The 12,268-nt window shown below is 47.5% G+C and overlaps 1 protein-coding gene across 2 annotated transcripts in view; it reads right to left on the bottom strand.

Annotated features, from left to right (window-relative positions):
- DNAJC6 (DnaJ heat shock protein family (Hsp40) member C6) overlaps window positions 1-12,268 on the bottom strand; it is a 51,987-nt gene that overhangs the window by 29,378 nt on the left and 10,341 nt on the right. Inside the window, exon 2 of one of the 2 annotated variants that reach the window (XM_052801741.1) lies at window positions 10,357-10,580. In XM_052801741.1, coding sequence (XP_052657701.1) covers window positions 10,357-10,573 — 217 coding nt within the window. In that variant the 5' untranslated portion in view covers window positions 10,574-10,580. The remainder of the gene's footprint in view (window positions 1-10,356; window positions 10,581-12,268) is intronic. The other variant, XM_052801742.1, reaches the window with a different exon arrangement.

The following is a 12,268-nucleotide window of genomic DNA, read 5'->3' as shown; positions in this document are numbered from 1 at the left end:
TAGTGCACTTCAGAGACATGCTTCTGACCTGTATTTATAGCACAGGTTTCAGAGGGATCGCTTGCTAACGGCAGCCTTTTCATTTCCTAATAAAGGAACTTTTAGTGTAGCAGTTTTACTGCTGCGTGTGCCCTGCAAAGCATGCCCGAGATGCATGGGACGGCTCTTCTTGAATAGCTCTGTTTGTTAGGCAATGGTAACGATGATCTCCTCACCGAAGCGCTTCAAGTCAATGGAGCAGTATGGCAAAGAGACAACTTCATCCATTCGGTTGACAAGTTGAAGTTTGTACTTGTTCTGGCTGAAGGTACTTACTCTGAGTTAATGCCTGCTCTGAGAAGGGACTGTTCTGCCCTCAGAATAAACCTCCAGCAGCCACCAAATAAAGCGACAACCTACTGCATCACCTTACAAAACTACGATATGTCCCATAGTAGCATTCTTATCGCAGTCCTTTCTTATCAGCAGCCAAAGGGTGGGAATTCTCTGGACAGATTACAACTGAAGGAGCCTCTGCTAACAGCACCAGCCTTGTGCTGTACAGCATGGGAGCTCGAGAGGGTGGAAGTCTTCATTAAAGCACTTCAGCTCTCTCCTTGCTCTCTAGCTAGTTTTACAGAGTATCAGGAGAAGGATGTGCAACGCAGGAGGAGAACTTCTCTTCCCAAGGCAAAGAGACTGCCGAGACACCGCAGCAAACGCTGCGTCCCTATAGACATGTCCCACCGCAGCGGGTTCACAGCTTTGAAGGAGAAAGCTGTGATCACCAGGGAAGTTCAGAAGGATGCGCTCCTGTTCAGGAATGGCTGAGCAGGGCTCCTCTGCCTGCTGTCCCACCATGACCTGCTCACCAAAGGCACAGGCATTGCACCGAAGCGACGTGAAGTGCTTTAGCGGGACAGCTTTGGGGTGCTGGGACCTTAAGGAGAAACTAATACTCATCGATACTGTCAAGAGACCCGCTGTCATCTGTCTTCCCTTAGAGCAAAACCGTCAAAGTGTATATATTAACCAAACTAGGAAACTCATCTTCTGCCCACGGACAAAGAAACGGCACTGTATGCAGAAGGGAAATACCTCCCTCCTCCTGTACTCCCACGAAGGACCACATCGCCTCAGCTCCTCTTGCTGCATCCCACAAATAGTGTTTGTGCCTAGTGCCAAAAGCCAAGACACTTAAACCAGTTCTGTTTTAAAGGCTGGGGTTTGGGGCCAGAAACGGATGAATTGAAGCGGGTGCGACCCTGCGTGATGGGGGCACCAGCCACCATCACCTGCAGCCAGAGGTTTCCCAGGACCGCAGAGGGTACCACTCTACCACCACCTGATGCAGATGCTCACTACTTGGGACAAGCAAGAAATACCCAATTTGGAAGCTTTCCCTGCAAGATCTGCACACCATGGCCTTCGTCTGCCTGGGGGGTCCCAGAGCACCAGCCCCCTCAGGCAACCCACAAACCCTACAAACCACAGGGCATGAATTCCACCTCTCCAGAGAATTAAGAGGGAAATGAGCCGACATTTAAAAGGCATTTAAGACTGTGCCAGTCTGAATATTTATGCTGATGAAGCAATACTTAGCTTGAGAGCAGGGAGGTGAAAGCAAGATGTCTAGAAATTGAAGATCAGGCAGTGAAGTACTGAGTTTCACAGGTTACTTAGCAAGAGTAAACAGACCCTTTTTGCCTGTAAAGGGCAGACAAAAAGCAGACATGAAACCATAGGAAAGGAAGCAGGTTTACCTCAGTCTGCCCAGACTAGATGTAATAGTATCTTCAATGTCAAACTATTTTTTTTTTCCTTTTTTTTTGGTGTTTTTTGTTGTTGTTGTTGTTTAGATAGCTACTGGCTCTGCTCTCTTTAGAGATGGAGCAAGGAAAGAGCTAAACCTTCCCCGTTCTTCACCGCGGTTCTTCTCTAGAAAAGCATTAAAGCTTTCATCTCCCACCTTCCCAAAAAAGAGGTTAGTTTGGGAGCATTAAATGCTCTTCTGTATTCTCTTTCCACAGTACCACAAGAGCCTGACACTATGATGAGAAAAAACTTGTTAGCTGCGGCGTACATGTCCCAAATTCCACATTTCTGGAAGTTTTTAGCCGCTCACCACAGCCTTCTCCCTCCCCACAAAGTATTTTTGGGACAGGGGGGTTGTTTGCTTGTCTTTCCCCCCCAGACTGTTAACAAGACATGGCGTAAAAGGGGAGCAAGGGATGCGGCAGAGGCTGCTCTGTGCCTTGGCAGAAAGGGCCCTTTTAAAGGTCCCCGAACTGAAAGAAGTTGAGCCGTTGTTGTTGTGGCTTCAGCAACAAAGCCCGAATTGTTTTTAAGGAACACTCAGCAAAAAATGATACTTTTTGTGCTTCTGCCCCCCCAGTCCCAGCAGCCCCGCCAGCCAGCGGAGGAGCAGCCGCAGCTCACGTTCCTCCCACACGCAGCTCTCCCAGCAAAGCCTGTGTAATGCGGGATGCGATTTCACGCCGGCATTAAGGGATATAAAGCCAAGGTGCTGTGGCCCCATCATCGTATTTAGGCGCTTTACCTCGGCATTGCACGAGAGCCCACGCAGCGTACGAAGGGGAGGAGGAGCAGCCCTGGTGCAGGTGCCCCTGACACAACATTAGAGCACCCTCTTATAGGTACATCACATTTGGAGGGGTATATGTGGGCAAAAAAAACGGCCAGCCAGCCAAACCGACCCAGACAGAGCACAGTCCCCACATCCCTGGGTACCCTCAGCATCCCCAGCTCCTGCCATTCCCCACACCGAGTCTATCTCCCATGCTCAGCACTTTGTTTCTCAGGGGATTGCAAATCAATTTGCAGACGTTGCTGGAAGAGTTTAAACTCCCGTTTCAAGGGGGAGGGTGACAGGTATTTCTAAATGAAAATCTCTGAGCAGGTGGCTCCTTTGAATCCAGTGATAATTGATAGCGTTTAGATCTGAGTGCTTCATTTGTCAAAGACGTTTTTAAGATCCCAGCACCCTGAAGCCCAATACTCCCTAACCGTTCCTTCCAGCACTTAGCTCTCTTCTGGACAGCTGAGCTTTATCACATTTAAGCAAAGACCCTAAAACATCTATGCTATTATATGCACTTACATCCTCTCTTAGATGAGTTGTAGCCCAAGTGTCATAATTACATCAACTTTTTAATAGGCACTGAGTGGTGGGTTGCAAAGGGCCTGGGGAGAAATCAGCAGCAACAGAGGCAGCTAAAACAGTGACAAAAAGGCATTTGCAGGAAAGGAGAACGCTTCTACAAGTTCCTCAGACTCACACAGACCCTGAAGACTGATTTTTTTTTTTTTTTTTCCCCTCTCTCCTTTTTTTGCTACCAACCTTATCTGTCCCTTCCTCTACCGCTGTCCCAGATTCCTGGTAGAGTTAGATACCCTACAAGGCTGAGCACAGATATCTTAAAGTGTTATTCTGTAAAAATAAACAGCGAAACACGTGCAGATTAGAACTGCAGGACAACAGCAGCAGAACAGGCTCCCACCATTTGATAACACTATTGCCAAGACCCCCAAACCCAGGTTTCACTCATCCTGATGTTTTAAAACACATAGTGGAGGCATGCAAGTGGAAGGCTGCTTTAGCAAGTGTAACCCCCAAGAAAAGAGGTTAAAGCCCACGGGAATGACTTCAGTGTGGCCAAAGGGAAGTTTAAGATCAGGTTATAAAGATGTTTGGACTTTAAGGGCACAGGGAAGCAGGAGATGCACTACGAACCAAGGAGCCTAATGCAAGGTAAGGGCTCATCAGATCACAAATCACTTGAGATTATAAGCCACTATTATCCCTCGCCCCCAAAACCACACAGTTTGGCAATAAGTGTATTAACTATGAGTCTGCTCAAGACAAAACCCAGCGGTTCTTAAGCAGGAGGGCAAAGCTGGATTCAGCGTCAGCGAGTCTCCCCCAGAACATAGCCAGCTCTAACACAGGGGGTAAAATCAGAATATTTCTTTCCTAAGCAGGCAATTAGGATAAGACAGAGGCAGTAATACAAACTGCAACTGTATAAGCAATACTAGGCGAGGTTGGCAGAGGATGAGCTACAGGAGATAAGCACAGAAAGAGTTTCCAGCTTTCGGGAGGCAAGGACAGGCAGCTGCCAAAGCCACTGCTCCCCAGTCCGTATCTGCCCCTTTGGGCGTAAGGACCGGTTCAGTGCCCGGAGGGTTCAGCACAGACCCATCTTGTGGCACAGACATCCCAAGTATTAAGACATCTTCAATAATTTAGTCAAGCGAGGGAGTAGTCAGGGTTTTTTTTTGTTGTTGTTTGGGGGTTTTTTGTATGTTTCTTTGGGTTTTTTTTACTGTAACTTTTCAGCAATTAGCTGGCGCTGCACCTCTCCAGACCTTTTGCCTGGAATAGATTGAAACTGCCTCAAGACCCACAGTTGCATTGCTACCTGCCCGAGAACTTCTTGGCAGCTTTACCTCTAACAGAAGGGTCACCCCATGTTGTTCTGCCCTTCTCACTCCCAAAAGCTATGAGCAGCCTTTCCAGATGAAGCTAGGCTGGGAAAATAAAGCCATTAGAAGCTTACAAGGGGCTCGTATACTACAGATATTGGGAGGAGATAGGAGAAACCGAGAAGCTCCTCATGGAGATTCTTTGAAAAGAAATAGGTTTGGGTTCACATCTTAAGGCATCGCTGGCAGAGGGAGATTTCTGTGCATTTCTGCTGCTGTTGGGCAACGCACATCCAGGCAGGCAGCGCTGCCTCCCTCCTCGACAACTGCTCCAGCTACAGGAAAAGCTGTATTCCCCCTCCCACAAGAAGTCACGGACCCTTTCCGTGCCTCCGTTTTCTGTGTGTGGGCTGGGATGGGGTCCCCGACCTCCCCTGGGAAGCGCTCGGAGCCGCTGGCAGCATGTCGCACGCTGTAGGGTAGAGAAGCTCAAGAACTTCTTTTTGCGCTTTTCTACGATAAAATGCTAGAACTAATATTGTATGAGCCCAAGGCTTTTTCTTGGAGGTTCATCTGAGACTGCCTAAATGTAAACTCCATGGAAATTTGAAGAATTAAGATATTTCTGCTTTTGCTTGAGAAACAGTAACTGAAGAATGCTGCTTGTACCATCAACTAAACGATGGGGAGGATTTCCACAAAGAGGGGGGTTTGCTTCCTTTTTTAGAAGAGTACTGATGTTGAGGGGGGACCAGAAAAAAAGTCACCCCCCAGTATTGTGCCAAATTTGTTTCATTTGTTATATATTTTTCCTTATGAAGCTCGTACTACAGTGAAGAAAATGCATGTGAGGCCAGAATACTGAACTACTAGCACAAACCATGAAATCAGTCTTTAAAGTTGATTGACATTCTCTCTGCTTCTCCTCCCTGTCAAAACAACAAAAAAAGGAAAGCACTACTGCCAACACCAAATCATTCAAGTGTCCAAAAAACACCAACCAAACAAAAGAGTTATTAAACCGAACCTCCCCATTTGAAAATGCAGCTAGAAGAGAATACAAGACAACATTGTCAGCCACGGTCTTTGTCCCTGTGCCAGTGACATGGAGATGTCTCTCTTCTGACTCAGTGAAAAGGAATCACCAGAGTACAAGAGATTATGTTTGCAAGTGTAAAACAGTTCAAGCAATCTCAACTTCAACACTTGCAATTTGTTTAAAATTCTTCTCTTTTGCGGTTACTCTGCCTAAGGAAGCACGTAGCACGAGCAAGTCTATCCCCTGAGTGTTTAAAAGCTATTTTGTAGATTAGCTAGTTTATAAACACCACAGAAGAGCACAGAAGAGATTTTTTTTTCCTTTCCTAACATGTATCCTTGCTGTTACTTTTATATCTTATTTCCTAGAACCTCTTCTTCTTTCAATGCTCAGCCAGCTGCTAAGAAAGCATTATTGAATGCCACAGCAAAAACCTAAATAAATTGCTGCTTTGCTGCCTGCTTCTCATCTTGTGAGCACTTTTAGAGACTTAAAACTAAAAAGAGACAGAAGGAGACTACATAGATGCTCTTCTCAGAATTTGTTTTTTGAGCTCGCAATGTTTTGTGTCCTGCCAGCTTCAGCTCAAGTCTTCCGTTATCTCCCCTCTTCTCTATCCTCAGATTTCCAACCCAAGGCCAGCACACTTTCTGGAAGAACTGGCAGTTAGCAGTAACGCATAGGTCCCATTGGAGTTACGCACTACAATCATGTTACTATATGGCATCTAGCATATTCCACAGGAGTTGTTTAAAACATTACATCAGGAGCTGAACAGTCAGCAGTTGAGGGCACGTGCTAAAGTTGCACAGAGCTGTAATGCCCACCTGAGGCGTCGCAGAACTTAAGCGTGACCCCGTATGAACAGGCCACACTGCGAGATTTAAATCTGAGATTTAAACCACGCACTGACCAATATTTCATTCTGACCGGTTTAAGTCTGGCAAAGTTTAAAGCAACCAAAGACAAGGTCATCACACAAGCATCATCAGATACCAGCAGTAACCGATACGGCCTCCCAACCCGAAATAAAGTTTCTGCTCTTGTCTCCTTTGACCTAAACCCAAGCCTAACAGGAAGGCACTCGACATCACTGTGGGCAGGACTTTCCATTTATGATGCCTGTGAGCACACGGGTACCCCAAGCTGTACTTTGAGCAACTGAAATTGTCACCACTTCAGCAAAACGGCTCATGTTAGCGCTCCTCTGCATGGCACGGGTGGGTGATGGTGGCAGAATAATTTTTAATGATCTGAACCAAGAAGTGTTTACCAGTCCCAGAGACTTTGAAAATCTTATTTTCCCAGGCTCAGCCACTGGACACAGCCTGGCCAGACCCTTCATCCCAGTGCTTGCACCCCCAGCGTGCCGGCATGGAGGCACGGTAGGGTCAAAGAGACCCTCAGGAGCCCCCGCTCTGTACCAGCTCCCTTCCCAGCCACGATCAGATCCTGCCTTCCAACAGCAACCCCCTCCCACACACACGGTGCTCTTGGTTCCTGGCTTTTTTTTCTTTTTTCTTTTGACACTAACCAATATCAGGCCAAAAAAAAAAAAAAATTAAGCCAATAATCGTAAGTACTCAGAAGTTACAGCAAAGCTGTAACCGCTGATTATTTTCATTGCAAGAAGCTGTTTATGAGATTGCAAGCCCACATTAAGTTATGATACTTTAAGATCTAATACTTTGAATTAGTCTAAAAAAAATTAATAGAAAAACCCAACAGGGGCCCACTTTCTCAACTCCTGTGAGTTACTGCCATTGCAGCAATAGCAAATACAGCCACGCTAGCTAAACTGACAGCAACTTGCCCCAGAATTGCCAGCGCTTTGCCTTTGGCACAAATCCTCACCCGTCTAACTTCTATAATTGCTTAATATTAACCTACACACACATCGTCCAGAGAGCAAAGGCCATTTTTCTATGCCTGGAGCGCACTGTCCTGGCACAAATGAAACTTAATACGTGGGGAGAGAAGTGGAAGGTTTGAGTCTCCAACTATTTATCTTCATTGAAGACGCTACTTATCTGCACCCAGAGATGTTCGGCTGAAGTGCAGCGATCACCCTGCCAGACAGACAAACCAAGGCGCTGCACTGGCAGCCTGCTGCGCCGAGTGTCCCAAATTGCCTGGTGACACGGAGACGTACCTCAGGACTGCTTCACTCCTCAACTGCAAACAGCCATTTTGATAATTCAGGCAAGCAGCTGTTCCACCACCCATGAAACCATTATTTAAAACCAGAAAAAAAAAAAACCACAAAAAAACCAAACCCTGCAACCTAAGGGAGGTCAGGCATGTGGGAAGTACATAACGAGCTCTGATTTGGCCAAGGCACCTGAAGGATTTCACCTTCAGGGTCTGCCACCTAATTACGCAAAAGAGAGGGTGCCCTGCCCCACCAAAACCCAGCAGCACACCTCCCTTGCATCACAACATGTCACCAATTTATCTCACCCTTCTCCTTCCTGAGGAATTTGGGCCTCTTTTCCCAACTGAAATATGCTCTACCACTGCCCATCTTGGGAATTTAGACTTTGGCATCATTAGCAGGAGGCGTCTCAAGTATTTATAATATGAATATATTCTCTATTTAAAAAAAACAAAACACAGAAGGTGGGTGGTGGTTTTTTCCTTGCTCCAATCAAGCCAAAACCCCAGCCACCTTATTTTCCCCGTCTTTCTCTTACACTGCTCCCTAATTCCCCCCCCCCCCCAATTATCCATCTTCACACTGCGTTAAAGACAAATCATGTCCCACAATTCATGAACAGCTTCAATTACCAAATCACTAGAAACCACAAGCACAGCTGAGGGGTGGATATGGTTCTTTAAGGTTTTATAAATTCATACTTGGCAAAGAAAAATGTCTTTGCAATGAACTGATAAAAATCAGGCATTTATCAGCATAAAGTGTTCAAATGAACAAGGCAGATACAAGTATGGACTTCAGGTTTAGAACACAGCATCACGCTCAATACAGCTTTTTTTAAATTTCATGTGAAGATTTAGAAACACCCACCAAAAAGCCCTTATTAAACAGATAAGGTATTAAAAAAACAAAACCAAAAAACCACACCTATAAACTCAGTTCCAGGGCCATATTAAGGCCTGGGGTTTGTTGCTGCTTGAGCGTCAGGTGTGTCATTTCTAGAGCCTGTAAAATTTAGGCAGTGAGAGTACCAAAGTGAACTAAAGGAAGCACACTCTGGTCAACACAGATCTCTTAACCGTTAATTTTCAAATCCCAGGCACAGCCCTTGAGCAAGCCCATGTGTTTAAGGGGAGAACATCCTAGAAACAGATGGAGGGCATTAATACAATTAATGCTCTGGGATGTCTTCAGAGTTAGTAGCTGAATTGTTGAAATGGCTGAATGTTGCACAAAGGCTGTAAATAAAGGTATCCGTGAGCATTCCCCCCCCCCCCCCCGCTCAGCAGGGAACAGAACGGCTTGAAGAAACGAACAGAACGATTGCAACAGCAATGCTCAAATAATGCACTGAGCTGACGCTAGACAAAAGCCATGACTTGACACGAGCTGCAGCACGGTCCCACACCTGGCTGGAGGCGAGTGCCACCTTCCACAACACTAATGCCTTTGGTTCTTCAAGTTCTAGGAAACTCATTCAGATAATTGCTTTAAGAACGGATATTAAACTGATCGTAATATCTAACCGTCTCAGCAGATGCCAGTGTAAGAATCCAAATAACTGTAACCGAGCAGCCTGCTGAGAGTAAGAATCCACTGACACATACTATGATTGCAAGCAACTGTAGCAGAGATATCATAGTGGCAAATTCAGATACATTTCTAAAGTCCAGGAGTAATAAAAAGTTAAAAAACAAAGCCAACCCCCAAAAGAATTCTTGAAAGCAAATTCAAATGGCAAGGGGAAAAAAGGAAAGCATGACTCTTACTCCATCAGAGAAAGCGTGGGGGAAAACAAAAAAAAAAAAATCAAGGCAAGACTCTCCCCGCCCAAGTCCAGACATAGGTCATTAGGGGTTTTTCTCCCCTTGAGAAGAGATGACCACATTAAAACAAAGGTAATGTATTTTAAGTACTTGCTGTCTTGGGCCTGCCCCTTTCTTTCATGGAAGAGTACAGGTATCGCTGCAAGATCCCCCCGTTACAACGGGCAGACATCAAATTTGGTCCCCCTCAACTAAACAGGGTATTTCTCTGGACAAGTTCGATCTTTAGAAGTTCTCTGCAAAGGCTGTAGATGTTCATTGCGATGGGCACATCGTACCAACCAGAACCAGAGACAGCTTGTTCTGAGAGAGCACTTAAAAGCCATCAGGCGAGTACTCTCGATTACTGGTTTTCCAGGCAAATTTGAACCTGTGATTTAGAGGTGAAGAGCTTTCTATCCCATTACCGGTCATAAAGACCATCTGGTCCCCTACTCCCTGATTAAAAAAAAAAATGGTGCATGCAGTGCATCATCTATCAGAATTAATCCAATGCAGTTTGATGAGTGCTTTTTAGAGGAAAGGGGGGGAAGTAATGACGATTGTGGGAAATAAGTCAGTTGGGGAAAGATCCCAAAACACTCGGTGCATTTCAGCTTCAGACCAACCTTTTCCTCTTCGGGGGGGGTGAAAACAGCAGCCAACAGCGAGCACTTAGTAGCCGCTGATCCCCCCCCCCCCCCCCTCAACCGCATCTCCTTCATCCCCCCGCCCTCCCTTGGACAAAGGGCCTCTATTGTCCCCGGCTATAAAGACTCCCCATCCCCACCCCAACTCCATTTCCACCATTTCGCGGCAGACCCACGGCAAGCAGACACCCCCCCCCCCCCCATAACCCCCACGCGTGTCGCGGGGACCCCCGTGGAGGAGGAAGAGGAGGCGGCGGCGGCGGCGGCCCCGCCCGCCCCTACCTGAGCTGTCCATGGTGCTGCCGCCCTCGGCGCGGGGCTGCTGCTGCTGCTGATACTGGTGATACTGGTGCTGCTGGTGCCGCGCCGGGCTCCTGCCACCCACCGCCGCGTTGATGCCGGGTTTTCCCCCACCGCCGTCAAGGCTGCTGTCCACCAACTGCAAAGATTCATAGCCGTCACTGCCCGGCTTTTTCCGGTAGCTTCCCAGTAAGCTCATGGGCAAACTGGGCCGGAGGAGAAATCCTCCGCTGACGCCGCGGGCTGGAGGGGAATGGCAAAGCGCTCCGGCCGCCCCGAGGGGAGGGGAGGGGAGGGCGGGACGGGACCGGGCCCCCCCCACTCCCACACCCCCCCACACCTCCTTCCCTCCCTCCGTGGAACCGGTGCCGCCCCCTCCCGCCCCTCCGGGGCCCGGAAGCAATCGCGGAGGCCACGGGATTTCAACCCCCCCCCCCCCCCCCCCCCGTGGAAGCATCTTTAAATTAATTAGGTGATAAGGTGCCTGGAAACGCGGAGCGGGAGCGGTCAGAGCTCTTTCCGCAGTGGAGGGGTCATTCCCTCCCCCCCCATCAGCTGCTGCAAGCAATTAGTTCGCAAAAAGTGCTGCATCTACCCCATTTTTCTTCTCCCGGGCTGCTATTCACGCATTCCGGCAAAAGCATCCCTCTCCCAAAAGAGGCCCTTCAGCGCGGAGGGTTAGGCTGTACAGCTGGCGCGAAGAGGTTCTCGAAATAGCCGTCGGCGTTAAGATCTTTCTATCGCGCCTGCGGAAGGTGCCTTCCTTGGGAACGGGCCAAGGTCACCGAGTTATGGGCTGGCACGGCCAATTCTGCGGTCTAAAGGAGGAGGGACGGCACAGCGGTTCTGCGCTCAGCCTCCAAAAACCTAAAGAGCATCTCTGGTTCAGCGGAACACCACGTCTGGCTGCGGGCAAGTAACCGGAGAGGGTCCCGAACCGCAGCGCTGTATCGCGGCAGGCGACGTGGGATGCATCGGCATCCCCAGCCTCCGCCCGGGCGACTGCTGGCTTAAAACTGACGGCACCCAGCTGAAGAAGCGCTACCACCGATGGCTAAGCTGTTTTTGTTGTTAGGTCTCACCAATCTACTTTTAGCTGTTCACGTGTAAACAGACTTCAGACCAACGCAAAGTGTGTCCTTGAACGTATCTGGCTTGACGCATTTTGCGGCCGCTGCTAGTAGAATCATGATTTCATTTTACATGGAACAGAGGAACCGAGGGATGCTCCAAAGGAAATGACCACTATTAAACTCTTCTAAATGGATCTCTTCTTAATTTAAGGAAAAAACAAAGGCAAAAAGAAGCCATAGCATCCCGACACAAGTATGCCTTCACTCTCTTACAGAAAGGACAGCAAGTACTCTGCTTAGAAAAATAGTGTGGGTTTGCTTCTAAAGCAACAACATCAATAAGCACTTCTGTAGCAATAACCATAACTTGAAATATTACTGACACTTGGCTTAAACTTTCCTGCTTAACACTCCAGGGCAGTGGGCATCTGGTACAGCCATACCTTGTCATGCGCTATTGTTTATATAACTCCTGCAATTTTATATTACAGTGCAGACAAGATACATCTGTGACCCAGAATTTTCTCAGAAAAATCCAAGCAGATTTACAAGCAGCAAACTAAAATGAACTAACCTGACGTAAACAGTTTGCAGTTAGCGGCGGTAACAGCTTGAACTCAAGGTTAGAACTGTGTATTTTCTACCCCCTCATTACTCGGCTCTTTATACATCGGCTGTCATTATGTTATGATGTTATACGGAGCAATACGTGGATTGCAACGCTCGCCAGTAGGAATGGGTCCCCCTCCCTCTTGGCACCCGTACGCAGCAACTTAATAAAGAAAAAATAAAAGCGCAGGTATTTTTACTAGGGATCACAT

Source organism: Harpia harpyja, chromosome 11 (genome assembly GCF_026419915.1).
Source record: "Harpia harpyja isolate bHarHar1 chromosome 11, bHarHar1 primary haplotype, whole genome shotgun sequence".
Lineage (NCBI taxonomy): Eukaryota > Metazoa > Chordata > Aves > Accipitriformes > Accipitridae > Harpia > Harpia harpyja.
This window is presented reverse-complemented; position numbering and strand designations above follow the sequence as displayed.